The following is a 21,970-nucleotide window of genomic DNA, read 5'->3' as shown; positions in this document are numbered from 1 at the left end:
AGCCCTGTAAATTGGTCCCCGGGGAGATGTGCTACTAATGTATCTGTTTCCCACATTGTGAACCCCTTCCACATGCATGGCATCATGGCTAGAGTGTTGGACTAGGGACCTAGGAGAGCAGGGTTCAAATCCCCACTCAGCCATGAAGCTCATTGGGTGACCTTGGGCCAGTCACCATCTCTTAGCCTAAGCTGCCTCACGAGTAGCTGTGAGAATGACATAGGGGAGCTGAGAACCATGGACACCATCTTGAGATCCTTGGAAGATAAAGGTGGTATATAAATTTAATAAATAAATAAAATTCCTTACTGAACTGGACTCATAAAAAACTTAGCATGATAGGTTGTTTGTTGTTGGGTTTTCAGAACCTTTCACTTAGTATACTGTATTTTCTTCATGCTGTGTAATCCCAATTCCTATTGTCCTCCTTATTTCCCCTCCCCTGAGCTTACTGCATTTATGTATGTTAATCACAACTGAACACTGTTAATAATAGATATAATAGGAGTCCACATATGCACATTTGTCATTCAACTACTCATGGGTGTTGCTGTCTGCCTGAATATGTAGTGTGTGTGTTGCCTACCTGACACCACATCTAAATAACTACTGTGAAGCCCATACCAAACTTTTTCTCACAGTGCTCAAACAAGTGTGGAAGTACAATTTTCCTGTTTTGCAAGAAATCAAAAACTTCCCTCTTACCTAGATTATTCTAAGTTAAATTTATTAGTTTTTTTAACTTAGAATAATCTAGGTAAGAGGGAAGTTTTTGATTTCTTGCAAAACAGGAAAATTGTACTTCCATGATATGATATGAATCTAACCTTGTGATTAGAGTCCCATCAAGGAACCCCTAGGCAAAAAAGAGATCCTGTCCAATTAATATTGCAATTATTGTTGCAACTACTGAATCTAAAGACTTTTCCAGTATGTATGCATATCCAGTTCATGCCATCCACCTGCAGATTGCCACACAAGATGTCTGTATGTTTATGTATGTCAGTCTCAATTGAACACTGTTAATAATAGGTATGGAAATCACCTGCAAAAAGGTATTGAAATTTCCCTTTCTGTTAGATGTACATTTATTGTAACTAGGAAACGCCATCTGCTGGTTCAAAATCCCTCAACAATGCCTTTAAATGAAAGAAGAAAATGCAAATTGTTTCTGTTTCCCATGTTAATTGCCTTTCAGATGCCTATATTAAGTTAAGGGCAGAGGAATATTTTACATATGTAGGGTCTGATGCCCACATAAATGTATAGTATAGAATTGCTATATGATGTTTATATAGCAATTGTCACTGACCAACAGACAAAAAAGTTATAACCCATAACTGATTTCATGAAGTCAAAATTATTGTTCTAGACCAGTGATTTGAAAATATAAAGCAGCAATGAAACAATATACTCATATTGTTTTTGATTTGTTGGTTTTTTTACACAGAGCTATTTTTTGCAAGCTTCCTGAAATTGTAGCTTCTCCTGTCAGGATGTTACTGATTTTCCTCATTTTTACTGACTATCAGTAGACTTTACTATTATTACTAACAATTATAACAACAAACAACGACTCTGAACTGTGGAGATAACAGTAGCAAAGAAAGTAAGGTATGAGACAGGACACTTTTAGAAGGAAAAGGCAGGGTATGAAAAGCTGTACCCACTGAAATCCCATCCTCTATACAACCATTACAAGGCTTCCCCATGATCTGTAGGCCTTCCATGTGATGAAAAACATAGTGTTAGATTGTAGCTCCTTCTGAGTTGTAGCCAGAGTGGTATATGTTGGTATGTATGTGCCAGGGAACAGAATCAAGCCATTGAAATGAAGGCGAGCCATGTTGTGCCTTGAAATATAGTCCACGTACATTTGTAACATTTCTACCTGACAGAGAAGTTCTGTTTCACATTGGCAATGGAGGAAATACTACAGGTTTCTGATGTCAGGAGCCACTCCACAGGACAGCAGCAACCTGTTGCTGCATTTCGAGTTCATGTATCAGTTCCCAGAAGAAATTGACAGGTAGGCCTCTGGCACTGCCAGACGGATGGGATGAAAGTAAAAAAAGGAAAGGATAAAACAATGTGCTATGACACTTACTTTCTTCCCCGGTCTGATAGTTCCTTCACTGACATTTAATAAGAGCTCTTGAGTGTGGAGTCAGCCCACCACTCAATTCCTCTTAAATATTAGCTTTCATTCACCTGTGCCTGCCTGGTTGCCTTGGTAATTCTTGTTGCTTAGTAACAAGAACCAGGGCAGGGGATTGCCCTATTGTCTCTCATATATTTCTAAAGAAATAGTTTTCCACTGGATTTTTTTAAAAAAAACATATATTCTTTTTTGTATCATTAAAAATACGGGGTGATATTCAATGCTAGACTTACTCAGAGGAGACTCATTGAAGTTAATAAACATGCCTGACTTAGGCTCATTACCTTCAACATGTCTGCTCTGAGGTCTTAGTTCACTACAACTGCAGGTACACATTCCACTTGTCATTGGCTTGTGATATTGTAAACATCCTCGACTTGTGAGCAGCCTGTAACCACTGTGTGAAAGGATCCTCGAGTCGATGACCCTTCAGTCTGATTGCGAGGCTCTTCTTCCATTCCTAAGCATGCAGCTAGTTGCCTACTGGGTTTGTTTTGATGTCTGAACCTGATCATAAAACACATTCTGTTGAAAACTTTATGCTAAAAGCTATGATGATAGTAAGGGTGATTCAGATTCGGTGTGGTGGCTTAGGAAAAACAACTTCCATACTTAACAGGTCCTTTAGTCTTGCAGTCCACAAGATGAGTGCCATTGAGAACAGAGTGTGACTGGCAGGAAATTTCTGTGCTTAATGTGGCTCAGGCAGGAGAGGTGGGTGAAGAGTGGCTGGATGGCATCTTCAGTTAACTAAAAGACAGGATTGAAACAAATCCGTAATTTTCAGATAACACAGCCACATGCGTATAGTCCGTGCAAAATAAAAAGTGTTGGTATAAAAATAACCAGTAGTTACATTTCAGTCTTTTGTGTTTGTGTTAATTCTGTAAAAGTGTGACTTTGAAACTGAATGTAGCAAACCGGAAGAATAAAAATGCAAGTGCCAACTGGGGAAAGCGAAGCTGGGGAATGGGCAGAATTCACACGACAGCCAATGACTCTCTTATTCTACTATATAAATGCATGCATACAACATGGAATTAGAGCAAACCTAATAGAGCAAGCTGAAAAAAGGGCGTACAGTATGAGCGGTGGCCATGTGGTTAGTCTATAGAGGGTAGTCCTCTATTGGAATGGATGTCCAGTCCAAGTTGAGTTTAAAGATAAAGAACACAAAGAAGAAAAAGAAAGTGCCTTGAAGATTCCCTCAACAGTTAGCCCCTGGTCAGCAGAGGGAGCAGGCAGACCAGCCACCTTATCAGGTTCTTCCTCTCTGTGGTGAGAAATACTGTATTTCTATTTAAATTATAGCCATTAGCTCAAAATTTGCAGCTATACATATAAATTAGCATATACGAATGAGATGCAATTGTGTTCTCATTTCTTCTTCTTCTTCTTCTTCTTCTTCTTCTTCTTCTTCTTCTTCTTCTTCTTCTTCTTCGGTGCACAAGTGATCACCCTAACAGCATGGCATTTGCAAAAAAATTGTGTGTTTCTGTGTCAGTATAATCCTTAGGATATTCATTTATTTGGCAAGTCCTTTATTAACATACAAGCTGCAGGTTTTTCTGCACATAGCTCAAAAGGCAAGCAGCACAGGAGCATGCATGCATGCTTTTTGGCATCTTGGGAATTTTTTTAAAGCTATCTAGGTGTCTCAGCTGCAGAAATATAAAGGAATTGCCATGACAACGTTAAAAAAGCAAAAGAAGCCCAGATTTACCGATTTCCAGTTCCCAGATTAATGCACACAATGGGTTTTTCAAAGGCCAACTCATCTCAAAAGAATTTGAAGTTAACCCTTTCAGATTATGCTGATACATCCAGCAGCTGCCTTTTGGCACATACCAGGTTGAATACACACTGTATATGAATGAATCTGGCATATACTTCTGGGACTTCAGGCTAAGACAGGAAAAGATGTGGAAATTTAACTGATTTCAATGAAATATTAAGTTGTGCTCCTTTTGGCTTTGTGACCCATCCCAAAGCTCCACAGAGAGCAAATTACCAAGCTAAGCAGATACAGAAAAATACAAATGGCATGTGGGATCTCAGACTACTTTGTGAACAGTCTTTTAGTGTGCATCCTTGTGAAATATATGTCCTCCTCCTGACTTGCAACTGAGATGCATGCAGTGGTACCTCGGGTTAAGAACTTAATTTGTTCTGGAGGTCCGTTCTTAACCTGAAACTGTTCTTAACCTGAGGTACCACTTTAGCTAATGGGGTCTCCCGCTGCCGCCACGCCACTGCCGCGTGATTTCTGTTCTAATCTTGAAGCAAAGTTCTTAACCCAAGGTACTATTTCTGGGTTAGCGGAGTCTGTAACCTTAAGCGTCTGTAACACAAGGTACCACTGTAATGCCAAGGAATTTGTTAGAAATGATTAGCAACAGAAGTGAGAATGAAATATTCAGATACTATACACACCATCTGATTTAGACTACCATGCTACTGTAAAAAGGTAAGTGCATGCACATTTTGCTATTAGCAGACATAGTGCATAACGTTGATATTCCAGAATGTATATATTTTCATATATAAAATGTAGTGCTTATTGAACCTTATTTTACCTAGTATCTCAGGGCTGCGTCTCACGGTACTTTTGAAAGACATGACAGCACTATCAGGACTTCCGTGAGTGTAGGACGATGGGAGCTTTCAAGTTACACAGAATTCACCATGAGGAGGAATGGAAAGGTAGCTAATTCTAAGATATTTAGAGGGCAAAATTGGTTACAAATGCAAGGAATGCAATCCAAAAAGCGCTAAGATCACTTTGACACATTTAACTACCCCTAACTCAACAGCACTAGTTGCTCTTTTTGCATTACAAGGTCTTAATGACACCTGAGATTTGTGGCTCTAGAAAGCTGCATCTGTTTTCTTGCTGAACATTTTTCATGCATCTTGCTTTTTTAAAAAAAAATGCTTCCTTGATAAGCCCCTTCAACAAGATTTGTAACCCATTTTCTGTTTATATAAATATATATTTATGTTTATATAAAATTATAATTAAGATTTTTTTTTCCAAAAAATCATTCGGCATGACTTGGTTAACATCACCTTTAATTTCAGATTTTATTTGCTTTGGTTTTTTTAATAAGAACATTAATACCTAAAGAAGATTTCTGTGTAAGTTGAAAGCTTGCATCCAGATCTGTAGCACTGGCTGATCCAATAAAGTATAATAGTTTGCTCTGTTTTTTCTTCTGTTGCTCCAACACTGCTACTAATGGCTGCAATCTTAAATGCACTGATTAGTACACATCATCAAATTTAATGGTACTTGCTTCTAATAGTTAGGAATGTGCTGTAAGACTCTTGGTGGATGCAGTTGACCATTTACCACACACTGGCAACTTGTCAGTAAAGTATGCAGGAAGCTTCTATTATATAGCATCTGGTCATACTGGAAGGTGAGTTTTTAAAACTGGACTTAGCACATGCACAGCTGAATACTGCTGACCTGTTAGTCATATGGAGGAATGCACCCTGCATTAAGTTTATGTGAGTCACCACATGCTAAGTTGTTTTCTGAATCTGTGCTTAGTTCAGAGAGAGAGAACAGCCTAATGAACACACACAAACATTTCCGTTTCAAAAGCACATGAATTACTGACCAGCTAGGAATTGCAATAGCCAAGAGCCTCTGTGCAACATCTCCTTTTTATTCAAACACTTGTCAAGAGCCCAGCACCATAAATTCATTACAGGCCACATGATGTGTGTATGCAGAAAGTTCCAGTTCTCCATGTGTACATGCAGAAGCGCCACTACTAGGATGTTCACCCCAAGGGATCTTATGTAGTAAGTTCTGGAGATCACCTGCCCCAAACCCTGAAAGGCACTGCTGGTCAGAGCAATGTAGACAGACCTGCACTAGATGGAAAAGCTCTGTGACTTAGCTTCGCATGTTGATTTGAATTCATAGCCATTACTTCCCACGCATGTCTTTTAAAGGGCTGGGAAGTCAAAGCAGGAGTGAAAATGATAGGATAAATGCTCTTCCACAAGGGATTCACTGGTCTCTGTAAATGTATTGTGTTTCATTAGGCACCATCCTGAAGTGTTCCACTGCTGTGGAATTAAAGAGTAACAACAACCACATGGTATTTTCTTACCTTGGAAAAGAGAATAGATAAACTCACGGAGGGTAAGGCCTGGATAACTAAATGGATATTCAAGCACAATTGCTGGGGAACAATTAGAGAGTTCCTGCTTCCACATCCTTCTTCAGGGTTACTGAAGTATTCTGCTGGACCCTGTCAGTAGAGTGCTTTTCTCACATACTTCTGTACCTAATGTGTGTTTCCATCTCCATCATCTCTCCTCTGAGTTTTAAGAATCTTAATGTTTGATCATTCCCCAATGGGCGCTCGAATTCCTTTCAGATTGCTTGCTGGTCTACAAGCATAACCTGTCCTTTGTTTCAGGATTATCATCACGCTGCCAGAATTGGCCATGTAAGTTCCCTGCCTCATCCAAGATCTCATGGCCGATATGTGGATGAGAACCCAGTAGTCCACTTCTTCAGGAACATTGTAAGTTTCCATTTCACCTTGGTAATTCTTTCACCAAACAAATGTACTTACTTTACTTTTTAAAACATACACACCAGCCAGCTAGTGCCCCAAAGATAATTTCTCTGCTAAAAAGGAGTGCAGGCAAAATTATATCTAGTGTGCCAGGTAAGGGGTTGGACACTGGAAGTCATTCTCCTGATCCACAGCTCTGTATGCATTTCTATGGGCTCACAGATTTCCTTCACCTGGAGCCTGTCAGTATTTTGCTGCCTGAGGCACAGGACAAGCTGGTGGCCCCCCCTCCCAATTCTACAAACAGAAGTCAGTCAGACTGGCAACTGAATCAACACCGGCAACAGGACAACATCACTGTAGCATCAGGTGGCAGCAGGCTAGCTTGAAGGTCACAGGGCAAGCCATGTGACAGCTCTCCTCCTATGGTACTTTGCCACCACACCCAAGCATATGTCACTTGAGGCAACTGCCTCAGCCTGCCTAATGGTACAGCCAGCCTTGCCTGCCAAGGGAATGTGCCTAGACTCAAGGGAATGTGTGGCAGTAGCACCTTCCCCTGAACTGAAGATGAACAGCTGGTCCTTTTTGAAGGGGAGAGACCATTTATGAGAATTGGCTGTTCCTGCAGCAAATCACTATGTTGGAGCAAGTCACATGCCCAAACAAACTAACTGTGTGCAGATCCAACTTATTACCAGTTTGAGGGCTATTAAAAGGCAAAAGACAGTCTTCCAAGGCAGAAGAGGGTTTTCCTCAGTTTTGAAATTGGAACTTTTCCATTCTAACATGGAAATCTTTGGAAAAATCCAATACTGTAATCCGGACTTGCTCCCGTCTTTCAAATAGAAATGAAAATGGATAGAAATATTCTGTGTCAGTGCTAATACCAATGAGACAAATGTTACTGACATGAATATTTATAGAAATTACCTCAATCTTGAGTTGTGGCTCACTTCCTGTGGAGCCTTCAGAGCCATGGATCTGGGACACAACTCCTGCATAAACCACTGAGCTATAACAAATATATGGATTTTTACCAGAGACTAATAAGCACTGAGGAGCAGGAAGTCCCTTGCTTCTCAGGTGGTATTTAATATATGGTGGTTTTGTTATGAAGAGGTTTCCCCCACCTTTTCCCTTCGTGTCTAGAACATTTTCATCTTGTAGAAATTTGCAAATCCCTCAGACTCACTCTTATAAGCCTAGCCCAGCAGCTACATAAGCAGAGGGCTTATCTGAAAGTTTTCTTTTAATAATAAGCTAATTCCCACCCTGAGCCTCTGAAAAAAGGGGATAGAAATTCAAATCAAGGAAGAGGTTGTAGGAGCAAACATACATTGCATATTTGATTAAGGCTTCAATCCTAATCCCACTTACCTGGGAGCAAGCCACATTGAATTCAATAGGACTTACTTCTGAGTAGGATGGCAGGATCTGTCAGTTTTGGTTCTTTCTCATTTTTCAGATCTTAAATTCAGTTCTCTGTGTTTCTGTAGCAATATTCAAACTAAAATCATCATGAAACTTCACCAATATTTTAGTACCAATTTCTCCTAATAAACACAGTTTTTGAGTGCAATTTTGACTAATATACACATTTTTGCAAGAAATTTTCCCTAACTCAATGCATTATAAATGCATGTGTATATACACTTTCCCATAATATATGCATCTTTGTAAATATTGGTTGGTTAGAGAACTACATTGCAAAGTTCTGGTAAGTGCAAACTTCATAGGATGGCTATGTTTGTTGTATTGTTTTGTAAAATGTTAATTTGATGGATTTGCCTTTAAATGCAAACTGTACAGTCTGTGTGCACAATAGTTGAGCAGCACAACTAACAAGTGTACACAGAAACTTGTCCAATGTAACATGTGAACAAACCTCTTCTTTTTAACAACCACATGTTGAGCATACAGGAAGCCCAACATGGGAGCTCCTCCTCACATGTAGGGACCCCATGCCATCTCAACACCAACACAACCAACTCTCTCTATCCCATTGAGCACATACACAGGCTTCCACATCGGTGACTCTATGCAGACAGCAATGCTCAACATGTGATTCCTTTTTTAAAAAGAAAAGAAAAGAGAGAGACCTTGCTTCAGAGCAGAGCTGAAGGTGTCGCACTACTCAAGATTGTGCTCATAGCTGTCAACTTTTCCCTTTTCTTGAGAGGAATCCTATTTGGAATAAATAAGGGAATTTCTCTTTAAAAAAGGGAAACATTGACAGCTATGATGATGCCACACAGAAGTAACAAATTCATAAAAGTGTATTGAAAGTGTCTCATGTGGCTTGTTACACTTCACATTACTGAGAGACAGAAAGAGACTTGCTTTCTGCAGTAGCTACACAGCTCCCAAAATATCCAGTTCCTTCTAATTAATCTGGGTGCAAAGCTGAGGTCCACCATGAATTCATTGGTTGGACCAGAATAAGAATAACAGCAACTGGCTTTGCAATGTTGCTGGAATTAAGAAGGAGGCTTGTAATTAAAGTGGCAGATCAAGAGTGTTGTCTAATGAAGGTCATGCAACTGGTCCTCTTTTGCATTGCTCATTTACATTCTGAGGAATCTTAACAGGGTTTGTGGGTTTGAAGGACAAGAGTCAATTCTTATCGAACAGCACAGGAGTCTTTCTCAAATATCTTCATATAACAAGCAGCCAAAAAGCATTTTTAGCACAGCATCAAGCAGACAAGGTGCTAAGAGTGAACTCAACCCTTTTGCTGGCGAAAACAGCAAAACCCATGCACAAGAAGGCATCAGCAGGCTTGAGGAGTCGCACTATTTTTTAAAAATAATAATTTAGGAATTTTAAAAAATGAGGCAGGAACAGCCGAATGAAGAGTGAGCATGCTCAGAGGTCCCAGAATGCTTGCTGACTATTGGTGGTGGGGCAGGGGGAAGAGAGAATGGAAAGCCCAGTAGGAGGGGACCTGAAGTGGCATATCTGGAAGCAGACCTGAAAACTCAATTGTATAGCATTTTGTTGCAGATCCTACTTTTCCTCTTACTTTTGTGTTGTTTTTCAGGTGTCTCCCAGGTCAACTCCTCCACTGTATGGAAAGGTACGTGTGAAAATGTGGCATTGATTCACATTATGGACCATCAGCTTGCGGCAAGCCAAAGACTAAGAGTCATGTCTCCTGACAGAGTATGACTTACTGTATTTTTCTGTGTATAAGACAATGCTCTTTGCTTAAAAAAAAAAGGCAAAAAATGGGTGTCATCTTATTCATGGATAGTGAATGCAGAGGGGGGACGTGCGATTAACAGCAGCAGCAAGCAGGAGATTAGCAGTGGCAATTGGGCGGGTGATTAGTGGCTGTGGGAATGTCTGCTGCTGATTGGCTGCGGCAAGTGGGCAGATGATTGGCAGCTGCGGCAAGTGGGCGGGTGGGCTGTTGGTGGCGAGCGGGCACACGATTGGTGGCTGCAGTGAGGTGTGCAATTGGCAGTGGAGGGCAGGTGGGTGCGCAATTGGCGGAAGTGACCTCCCCCACCCCAAAAAGCTAAACAACTTAATTTCTTAATTTGGGGTTAAAAAAAAGGGGGTCGTCTTATACATGGGGGCGTCTTATACAGGGGAAAATACGGTATATAGAATGATTTCTCCCAGAATACTGCTATGTAATGTAAACAGCACATAATGCATGTATGTTGCTGTCTTAAAGAAGCCATGCATCTGACATTGATTTGCCTTACACTGAGTCAGACTATTGTGCACCTGCATTTGCTGCACTAACTGGCTTGCCAGCATTTCAGTCATGGTCTCTCCCTCACCCAGCTGGAGATGCTGGGATGGAGCTAGGGACTATCTGCATGCTGAGCAGATGCTTTATCCCTGAGCTCTGACCCTTCCCTTTCCATGCTGGTTCAGTGGACCCTCACTTCCCCACTGGCTTACTCTGGCCTCAGACAAAAGCATGAAACTGCTTATAACACAGATATGGTTGTTTTTCTTCATTCAAGGCTGGAACAAGGATTGCAGGCCCCACTCTTCTCAAGGTCATCTTTCAGAGGCCACAGTTGTTCCAATGCCACCTCCTCTTAGGATAGTCTCTCCATCAACACTCATACCCTTTAGTGGGTCTCCCATCTTCCTTTGTGGCCCCAGGCTGGTGTTGTATCTCCAAAGCCACTTTCCTTTCTTCTAAGTATCTACCCTTCTCTTAAGGTTGACCTCACGGTACATCTAAGCACACCCTAATCTGAACTGCCAGAAGACCTTGGTGCTTCTTCCCAACCCTTTACTTCCCCACTTGCCATCGTAGCTTATTGCCCAGCCTTAGAAGGAATGCTGAGCACATTTGAACACATGTGCCCCTTGCAAAAGGATCGCTGGAAATGTAGGACAAGGGTTCTAACTAGGTTACGTTACACACACTGGGGACAAAGACATATCCTCCAGATTGTTCCCAGCACCTGATAAGGCAATATGAATGGGCAGTTGTCAGTTATGCCTTATTTTAAGGGACATTGCTAAATCTGAAATGATCTGAACATCCTAATCAATCCCTCTTATTCCAGCACATTATGCCAGATGACTGGTGCATCTAGAGCAGCACTGTTAGATCTTGACTGGAAAGCTGATATCGAAGCAGCTCTCAGCCAAAGGCCTTTCCAAATGCTGGCACCAGAACTTGTAGGAGCATGGATGAATAGCATGTACTTTACAATGGAGGGTCACTTGAGTCTAATATGTTCCACACGACCACTTGGGTTTTAAACTCCTTTAAACATTCGATTGCAAACTACAACCTAAGTATATCTTGATCCTCATTCATTTTGATCCTCGTTAATAGACAAACCCTCCTTCACTGTTCATACTTCTCTTGTATAGTGTCTTCAGTGTCTTTTTGCCCCATGGTGGTCACCATGTCACTGTTTCTGTTTCTTGTATGCGCAGGGGAGATCATCCTTTTCCAGATTTAGCTGGGTAGGTGATGAACATGCTTTCATGTGCAGCCATTTTGCTTCGCCCCAAAAGTGCAAATAGCATCTGTTTTGTTTGTTTTTTTGTTTTGCCTTCCTAGCTCCTGCAGACTCTTCACATTCATGTTTTTGACTGTGGCTTGTTTCCTTTGCTCCTCCTGGCTCCCAATCAGTTCCTTTATGCCCATGGTTTTGTTGCTTGCTTTTATCCAGAAGCCTGTCAAGCTTGCAATACAATTTAAATTATTTTTGCCCGAGCACGGAGCCAAACTGCACTGCATGGCAAACCTCTTCCCTTTAAGGCAATTTAAAGGTTCTACTGATCTCTGTGTGTCTGTGGAGCGCCAGCGGGGAGGCAAAAAGAAAAGATAGCTTGAAATAATGAATTGGACGCAACTCCATTTTTGTTTGGGATCATGAATATAGTCAAGAACAGATGCAGGGTATACATTTTGCATCCCATTATTTGATGGGAGTTACAACATCATTTATTGACACTTGTAGAATCAAAGAGTTGGAAGGGACCCAAGGGTCATCTAGTCCAACCCCCTGCAATGCAGGAATCTCAGCTAAAACATCCATGACAGATGGCCATCCAACTTTTGTTTAAAAATCTCCAAGGAAGGAGAGTCCACCACCTCTCGTGGGAGTCTGTTCCAGTTCCCCAGCAGTTATATTTTCAAAAAGAAAACGATGAGGAAGACATGATACGTTCTTCACTATAGGCAAAATTATATTCATTACCACTATGCAGAACACCACTAGAATAGATTAACTATTAGACTGAGGAGTGGGAAAGGTGCCATTTTCATTCCCATCCTGGAGAGGGTTAGCTGAACAGGAGGGGGAAGGGGGCACTGTGTGTGTGTGTGTGTGTGTGTGTGAGAGAGAGAGAGAGAGAGAGAGAGAGAGAGAGAGAGAGAGAGGGAGAGGGAGAGAGAGAGAGAGATTATGTGTCCTTAAATGCTTTGTATGTTAAGAGTGTGTAGTGTTTGTGTGTTAAGTTAAACCTCCAAGAGTTTTCCAACAAAGGTTATGCCGTCAAATACCAAAGAGCTTATTCTACTAAAAAGTCTGTTGTCCTGAAAAGCTAATGTTCTTTAGCAGGAAGACCTCTTCATATAGTTCTCTCCCCCACCCATCTGCTGTAAACTCATTTTGTTCCTTTAGACCCCTGATTTCAGAACAAAAGGTTTTCCTCTTAGAATTAATTAGAAGCCACAATTATCAAACACTACTAGAACTAGTTACGTTTTTGCTTTAAAATTACAAAATTATGTTATGCCAGGTTGCTTAGAAATGTTTCCATCATCCACTGGGCATTTTGCTAGGCCAAAAAAGGTCATTACCAGCTGCTATAAAGTTTTAGTGTAATGTTTGAATGGCCTAAGCTCTTACTAGGAGGCGGCAGGAAAGGTCTGGCAACCTCAGGAAGTGGCCAAGCGTGTGGAGGCACTGTGTTAGTATTTTATCCTTTAAACTGGTTGCTGTGTACAAGACTGATTAGAACAGTTTACCATTTTCAAAAAAGACGTGGCAGACTTGACTTGCATTGCAGTGTGTTTGCTGAGTTGTTTGCCCGACTTTGGATGTTGCATACCAATCCTGGCAGGGAAAAGCTTTTAAATTAAAGTACTGCTTTGGGGTTGCTGAGCAGAATGCTAGTTGAAAATTCCTCCTTGAACTACCAGTTTTCATCAGACAGTTGTGCAATTACTTTAACAACCTTTCCTCATTTTTAACAATGCTTTTCAAAAAAAAAGGGACATCGGTAATGTGTAAGTACTTCCTTCACAATATACCTTCACCCTACCCCCACTCCATTAATATTCAGAGGGGGGGGGATTTTTAAAGGGGCTAAATGCATGAAAGATGAAACTCATTTATTTTCATGGTACCTTCTTCCACATTTACTTGATGGCAGCTGTTATCACTTGACAGCCTGGCTGTGTTAAGCAGTTTACATCAGTTACCACATTATTAGTCATTAGGGATTATTATCACCTCAGGCAATTCCCAAACAATGTGCTCCAAAGAATGCAGTAAGATTCATTTAAATGCTAGCCAACAAGTAAAAGATATTGGATTTGCCTTTAGCTTTCCTGTATATACATTTTACTCCCTTCTAAATATCTATTTCATTGCCAGCAATTGAGGTATTTTCTTTCATCACCGGTTATTTCGGGGAGAGCCCTATCCTACCTGTCTCTTATCCTTTCATGAGCTTAGCTAATGTAATAGCCTTCTGCTCCCAGTCTTCCTAAGCTATTGTAATATATGTCAATGACAAAACAAAGTACTGTATTTGCAATTTCCTTTTCTTTGCAGGGTGGTGAAACTCACAGGCCTGGATATGGAAGTGGAAGATTCTATGAGCATAAATATGCTCACAAGGGACACAAGGGATACCACTATGATGGCCAGGGCACACTGTCTAGACTCTTTAGACTGGTAAAGTAAAATATAATATATATACGTATTTTTAAAAGAGTAGGTGCAAAATGTGAGAGGAAGGAAAAAACTAGGAACAGCTGATTATTGCATTCATTGGATATATAGTTTTACCATAGATTTATCATAGCAACTGTCCTGGAAATCAGCAACACTGCTTGTGAAAAAGAAGAATGGTAGGTTTGGAAGACCATCCAGTGTGGACTTCTGATAATAAATTCCAGCATTCTCTTTGCTGAGGCAAAGTTCTCAACTGTAACTTATACACATCATTTATAACCCAGATGATGAGGCCTCCCAAGCCTAGAGCCAAATGAGCAATAGAAACACCTGGTTAAGCTTTATGTTTCAGCTGAGGAGCCGTACGGAAGGATGCCACGTTATATTTGCCTTTCTTCAGCAAGAAATAGGGCATTGAGCATGTCTGCACCTAGGTTGTGCAATGTCTTGCTTGTAAATATTAAGTAACCACCATCAGTACTTTGTTTCAAATGCTTCCATAAGAAGTCTCTCCTGTTACAGTTTACACAGTTTACAGAGTAGTTTACCAATCAATACTTCTTCCCAGGGAATTCTGTGAGGGGGATAGTGGTCTCCTGACAACTCTCAACATCCGCGATAAACTACAGTTCCCAGGATTCTTTGGGAGAAGCCATGACAGTTTAAAGCTATAGTGCAGATGGGACCTAAATTAGCTGAAATCAATGGGCCTTCGATTACATTATGGCTAACTTGTTCCATTGGTTTCACTGAAAACCAATTCAGCCACGTTCCCCTAACTTATAATAGATCCCACCCAATGGAACTGCTAGTCATATAAATTTGATTGGCATCAATAGTCATAAAGATGAAGCACTCTGGCTAAACTGGATAAACTTCAGAGTTATTCAGATGAAAGAAAAAGTATATGATTCAATATGTGTGAGGTTAACTGCTCCGTTATGCTAACAGTTTGCATCAAAATAGGCCCACAGAACTATTTGTGGAAGAGTCTTACCTCTAGTCTAGACTTTCCTAGTTGTGTACTGCTAGGCTTGGTACCTCTATAACTGGTACAACTGGAGAGAGTAGTAGTCCCTGACACTGTAGTCTGGTGTGTCTTGATCCAGTTTATCTAGTGTGAGGCTTCAAGCTGCATTGTTGCACTGCGAAAGCTTTTCAAGGTTCATTAGCACACAAGACAGTTGGATTTTCACCTGAAACATTTTCCTTATCAGGACAGAACAGGTTGCTTACCTGTAAATGTAGTTCTCTGGCTCTGTATGACAACAGAGACCCTGTGGAGAATTTATATTGCATGATAATGAAGCAAATAGACAAAAAGAGGAAGGAAGAACATAATGTTTTATACCTCTGAATGTAAACAGAAATTATTCTAAGGTTACAAGAAATAAGGGGGGGAATGTGTTTGTTGCAAGGAAAGTCATTTAATATGCATTGTTAAAGTGAAGAAGCAGTTATAGTAAGAAGTTAATGGCTTTTTTCCCAATTGACCAACACATCTTGCTATTTTGTGTGTTGGTAGAACTGCCCATCCCTATTCCTATTTATTACCATCCACTGTCTTATGTCCTTTTCTCTGTTTCCAGAATTAGCTATTATTGGTTAAATTTTCTTTTCATGCAACTTCTGTGTTCTGTGCAGATATATACAGTATTTATAAATGCCAAGTTTTAATTTGTAAGCCATTGGACTTGACAATAAAGTTTATAAGCCATTAGAGTTAACCATTAGATTAGACCTTCATTCTCTCCTAGTAGATGTAATTTCACCCCATGTTTCCATAAGCAGGAATTTATCCTCATTTTAACCATCTGCAAAAATGGAAGTTTGTTATCCAATATGTAATAATTTACTATAAAATGGTCCTCATTATTTATATGTTATCCAATATTTCTTTAAAGTGTGGCTTCTTAAAATAGATCTAATTAAAGGCAGGTTTCTGTGGGAAGTAATGAATTTAAAATGTCTGCAATAAAACAGAAATAAGTGCTTAATAGGGCATAATTAATTGTCAATTAAATATAATTACAATGCTCCAACTATTTTGATTGATGAAGCTAAGCAATGATGTGGCTCAGTAGCAGTTGCAATTACAAACGATCAGGGAAATATTGCTGGCTTTATCATCAAAAAGTAATAATAGAACCACCATTAGAAAGCACTAAAAACGATCTATTGAAATCCTATGAGGAATGACAAACATGTGTTGGGAAAACGGTGAGAGGAGGTCTAACAGTAGACCTGGGGTACTCTGAAGAAAGCATCATTATTACTAGAAATTCTGAAGTCCAACGACCTGGTGCCTGGAGGATCCTAAAGAGGTTCATGGAGGTTATAACTATCTCACTATAACTCCCTGGTCTTCTGCCTTGTGTTTGCTGATTTAGTAGAACCTTCAGAAAAAAGAATGTGGCGTTCTTTGGATCTGCTAACCTTAAATATCCCAGATCAAAACAAAATGAATGGCAGAGTCAAATTTGTTTTGCAGGCTTCCTTGGCAATGTAGTTGTGCAGCTCATTGGTGCTGCTCCCAAGTGCCTGGTATGGGGGGGCAGCTTTTTTTTCTGGCACAAAAATGATGACAAGGATGGAGCCATGTGGTTCTCTCTAGGGAGAGCATGCCATAAGGTGGAAGGGCAGAGCTCAATGAGACTGCCAGCCCAATGAAGCTTTGTTTAGTTTCAGTGGCCTTGGTTTCTCTGACCTATCCAGCAACACTGATAGCAACCAATTCTTTAGAAATAATTAATATTTAGTGACTAGAGCCCATTGATCGAGGAATTTGTTACAGAAGATAGTATCAAGTTTTGTTACCTGAAATTTAATTAGAATGAACTCATCATACTTTAAAATTTGATTGTAAAAATAGAATTCCCCAAAGGCAAACTATATTTGAAATTGCAACACTTTTAAAGATCAAAGTAGTAAAGAAACCTTGAACAAAATCAAATAAGCATATGTACCCTCCATTTCAGCAGCTATGCATGAGAGATTTCCCTGGTGGAACCAATCTGTACTAATTTGTGCCAGAGTCTGGATGGAATTGAATATAGCACTCTTATACTGTAGATCTGAGCAGTAGGTTCATTTTAATCCAATTCTTTGTTGTTGTTTTTCTTTCCAAAGGGAGGATCTGGTTCCCGACCTGGCTCCCGGTCTGGCTCTCCCATTGCTAGGCGCTGAAGCTCTCAGATGTTACCAAAGGGCTACACTCTCTGCTTTATAACATAGATGCCTTGAAGGTTTAATAACAAACTGCAGAATTCCCTAGATAGAAACACAATCTATTTGTTAATGTCACTGAGTTGTGCATGCAGTAGAAGTACACAAAAATTTATTGGCAAATGCTGACCAAGAACAAATGCAAAACAAAACAAACTCCCAAATTTTCAAAGTAGCTTTTACTTGCTGTCAACAGCATTATTTTAGGGAAAGTAACAGTCCCCCCATATTATTCATTCATCTTCAAGGTGTTTCCAAAGAATATAGGGCTTTAATTTTTTAAGCACATACAACATTAAGTCCCTTTCAGATTTCTTTTTCACTAAACTTTAAGTAACAACATACTACACAATTGTCTACATTAACCTTGCCATTAACAGACTTTTGAGATCTCTGCTGTAAACAAAGAAAATAATAATAATAAAAATGTGCAGAAGTTGTAAGGACTGTTTATCCAATTTTTTTTTTTAATTATTTGGTTTTGATTTATTATGATTTCATTTTTTCAGTACCCCTTTCTCTCACAGTTTGTATTTGATTTTTTCTAACTGGATTAGGCAGTCACAGAAAGGTATCTTCAACTGGGAGTTCAAGGTATGTTGCAATGTGGGAGAAGGCAGTTGTTACTGTTTCAATGAGATTGAGCTATGGCCATAAGGAATGATGCACCTTCTAGTGCATGACCAATTGCTCATCACACCCAACACATTAGAAATTAAGAGTGGCTGGGAGAGAGAATAGAGGATCTCAAACTTGAATTAGACTAGTTACAACAGAAAATGAGGGGTCATTCCAACAAAGGAAAACATAGAGTTGGACATATGAATGTCCCTGTAGCTCTACACAGGCACTTGCTGCAACTAAGTTCATTTGCAGCTACAATAAAAAAAGTCTAATTTCTAAATAACAGAAAGCCCTTTGGTGAGGAAGTTTCAGATAGTATCTGCACATCTAAAGTTAGCGTTCCTAGCTGTTGTGTTAGTGCAGCAGAGTTAAACATGCAGTGCACCAGAGCAAACTACACTGTTAGATTGTAGGTATTAAAACTAATGAGCTAGAAATAGGTGCTAATTGTTGACACATATACTAAGGAATAAACATGTGGAAATGGGTCTACCCATCTACGTGAAGAAAAATGCTCTTCTGAATTGCACTGTTATATAATATTCAACTTATTCTGTCTCTAAATGACCTTCCTGTACTCATGCAATGTTTTATTTGAGCTTATATGTTGTAGACACTATATTAAAGACTAAGTTGGCACCTGCCTTCAGCTAATGAACATCAGGAGTTACCGACGTTAATGCCAACTGACATATAGTGGATGTTGTTGTTGTTCTTGTTGTTAGCGATAGGTCACTCTAATCTACCATAGGTTTCAAGCAACATTCTTAATATGCAGCAATGAAAGATGAGAGGGTAGAAACACACAGAAACAAACAAAACAGAATACCGAAATTGTTAAGCACATGCAAACACATTACATCTTCTTTCAAAATGTTGTTGGCTATGTGTATTTTTCTATGTGTAGCCTCATCCAGTTGTGTATTCCACAACATAATAGTGAGTTTCACTTAAGTGTATTGTTCTTAAATGTGTATGAATACAACTCCTGAAAAAAACAACCACCAATATTGAAATAAAATACTCAACTTTTAATGAAATTTGGAGGATTTAATTTTTTTAAGCGTTTAGGACTTTAAAGTCAATCACACAAGCCAATAAACTAGACAGACGAACTGCTTCAAAGCTACACACAAGCATACACTATGTCTGATTGTGATGCTTAATCTTTTAGAACATTCTGCCAAGTGTTTGAAGGGAAATGAAAGATCCACATTTCACCAAATGATTTTCTTCCTGTCTTTGCTTCCTGTGGATTTATTATTTTTTTAATATATTTTTGCATCTCTTCAAAAGAAAATTTTCAATCCTGCACACAGTTCTTTCAAAGCAAAGGTATTTTAAATGCAAAGCATGTAGAGTCAAGTAATATGTTTAGGACTGGATTGTACATTCCGTGCATTCTGTTAAGTCGAAGCCATCAAATGAAACATGGTAAACTACGTTTGTCGGTATATGTCAGTATAAGCCACTTGTATTGTCATTTCCTTCCAGAGTCTGGGGCTTTATACAAAGTGCTCAAACTCAGGCAAAAAGAAAAAAAGAAAGAAAGTTCTGCCTCCCTCTGAAAAGTCCAGGACTACAATTCAAAAAAGTGTCAAGAGGAAAGCACTAATCAGTTCTTGCCTTCTATTCACAATGGACCTCCTATAGCTCCTGAAGCCCACTTGGCCTGCAACATGGCCTAGTTCTCACTTAAGTGATAAAACCAGTGTGAATTACCGGTATAACACTGCAGACTGCAGGTGGATGCTTACATAACTGAATGCTATTCCACACAAAAAAACACAATTCACGTGGGGAAAAAGAAGTTAGGGAGAATTGCTCTTTTCTTGCCTTCTCCCTGACATGCTCATTTTTTCATGTGGAAGGGAGGTTGTTGTTGTTTTTGTATACACTATTCAGTTAAACGAGCCCCACAGCTACCAAGAGACTTTTTTCTTTATTTATATCCCACATTTTCCCCAAGGAGTTCAAGGTGGTTACAAGGTTCTCCTCAACCTATTTTTCATCACAACCATCCACTGAGGTAGAATAGGCTGAGTGACTGGCTCAGTGAACACTTCATGACTGAGTGGGGATTTGAACACTGGTCTCCAGCATTCTTACCAATACGCCACACAACACTCATAAAATGTATGCCTGAGTGAAAACTAGGTGACCAACACATTGGTTTTCACTTGCTTACTTGGCCTCTGATTGGTTTAATATGATTTTTCTCTTCACAAGTTAATTGTGTACACTCTTGGTCATCTCAACACTTCCTGCTTCCCACAAACTTTCTGTCACACGTTCCCTCAATGAAATTGAGCACAGGGCTAGGGCATGAACCTAGGCCCCTTAACCATACTTAGAGAGTCTACCTGTGCAGAAACTAATACAATGCGAGATGCTTAATGCCTCTCAGAATGTCCTCTCATTGGGCAACAACTTTGAGCCCTATCAAGCAGGAATCTATTTGGACCAAGTGGTATAGGTGCTGTAATCTAAGGAACTTGACACATATAATTCCCATATTATTCTTCATGTCTGCTCACAGTAGTTCATTATACTGTTTGTAGACACTCACTGTTTTTCTTAAAGGGCATTGAATTCTACAAGCACACATCTTTCCTACGGACTATAAGTGTCATCCTTCTCATGGTGTGAATTCAATTAAAAGGCATTCAAGTGTGGAAACATGATAACAGTGCACAAAGAAATCAAGATAACATCCTTTCTTTCACTGAAATGGTACAAAATGAGATAAATAGTGGCTAAGATCTTTGGGAGAGGAATTGGGCATGTTGGAGTGAGTGTATAGCCACCAAAAACAGACCTTTAATGGGGGTAAAAGATATCAACCAGACATCACTATGTGGTACTGCGCTCTGGAAGTTGGCAGAGTTAACTCCAGAGATGAATAAGGGTTTACTGTGAAATGTGTCAAATTCTGCAGCAAAAGAATATAAGAGACCTGTGGGACCAGGGCCAAGCCCATCTAGTCCATCATCTTGTTCTCACAGATAGATTCTTCTTCAAAATTAACCAAAAAACCACACATTTTTTAGGGGGGGTGTTTCCAATATTATTTAAAGTCCCAGAGGCCTGGAAAGTAACTAAAATAAAACTTACAGAGTTCACTTGAGCATTAAATTTGTTTCCGAGGTGTTCAAAACTACGAGAAGTGTAAATCTATGCTGTATACTGAAGAATGCTTAGGAAATAGCCCCACTATTTTATTCTGAGGTGGAAGAAAACATTGGCAGCCCAAACTCAAAGAATTAAACACCAATAAAGCAAAATAATGTATTAAAACAAAACCTGAAACAAAACCAGGATCTGGCATTGTCCTGAACTCAGGTCCCAATCTGTGTCACTGAGCATCATACACCAGTCCTTCTAACCCCACTGAAAATTATCTATGAGTACTATACCTTTTCTCAAGTGAATGGAAAAATTCTACATTCACAAAATAAGTTATTTCTGTTGTTACATCTCACACTTACTCCTACAAGGGTGGCTGGCTGGCTAACATTAATAATAATAATAATAATAATAATAATAATAATAATAATAATAGAATTAAAATCTTTTTTTAAAAATCTTGTAACAATTGAAACACGGTGGCAAATTAAAAAAGTTCAATTGTTAAATGCCGATGCAATCATGTATCCAATGCCTGACAAAATAAAGGCATTCTTCATTTATGCCGTAATGTTATGTACATGGCGAACAACCAGATTTCTCTAAGGAGGGAGGTTCTACATATGGGGGGGGGGGCTGCCACCAAGAAGGCCCAGCTCTGTGCCTCATCTCCACATGCCACGTTCTTCGACTGCACCAAAAAAGCTTTCTAGTTGTCAAGAAACCTTCCCAAATGGTGCAAGATGTGGCACAGGATATTGCAAACTGAGGCTGCCCTTTGCATGAGTGGAAGGTACTTCCTCTCATGCAAGAAGCCTTTTATATTCCAGGCATCACTGTCCAAATCCAGATCAGAAAAGGGAAAAGATTTCGTGACCTCCCATTTTTTTGAAGAG

The 21,970-nt window shown here is 39.6% G+C and overlaps 1 protein-coding gene across 3 annotated transcripts in view; it reads left to right on the top strand.

The window, feature by feature from the left end:
- Window positions 1-18,988, top strand: part of MBP (myelin basic protein) — a 98,474-nt gene extending 79,486 nt beyond the window's left edge. For 2 of the 3 annotated variants that reach the window (XM_081919483.1, XM_081919484.1), the window contains 5 exons: window positions 6,601-6,708; window positions 9,746-9,781; window positions 11,623-11,652; window positions 13,977-14,099; window positions 17,229-18,988. In XM_081919483.1, the coding sequence (XP_081775609.1) occupies window positions 6,601-6,708; window positions 9,746-9,781; window positions 11,623-11,652; window positions 13,977-14,099; window positions 17,229-17,285 (354 nt within the window). In that variant the 3' untranslated portion in view covers window positions 17,286-18,988. The remainder of the gene's footprint in view (window positions 1-6,600; window positions 6,709-9,745; window positions 9,782-11,622; window positions 11,653-13,976; window positions 14,100-17,228) is intronic. The other variant, XM_081919485.1, reaches the window with a different exon arrangement.
- Window positions 18,989-21,970: the final 2,982 nt, after the last annotated feature.

Source organism: Podarcis melisellensis (assembly GCF_964234715.1).
Source record: "Podarcis melisellensis genome assembly, chromosome: 7".
NCBI classification, from domain to species: domain Eukaryota; kingdom Metazoa; phylum Chordata; class Lepidosauria; order Squamata; family Lacertidae; genus Podarcis; species Podarcis melisellensis.
The sequence above is the reverse complement of the archived record's forward strand: the minus strand, read 5'-3'. Positions and strand labels throughout refer to the sequence as shown.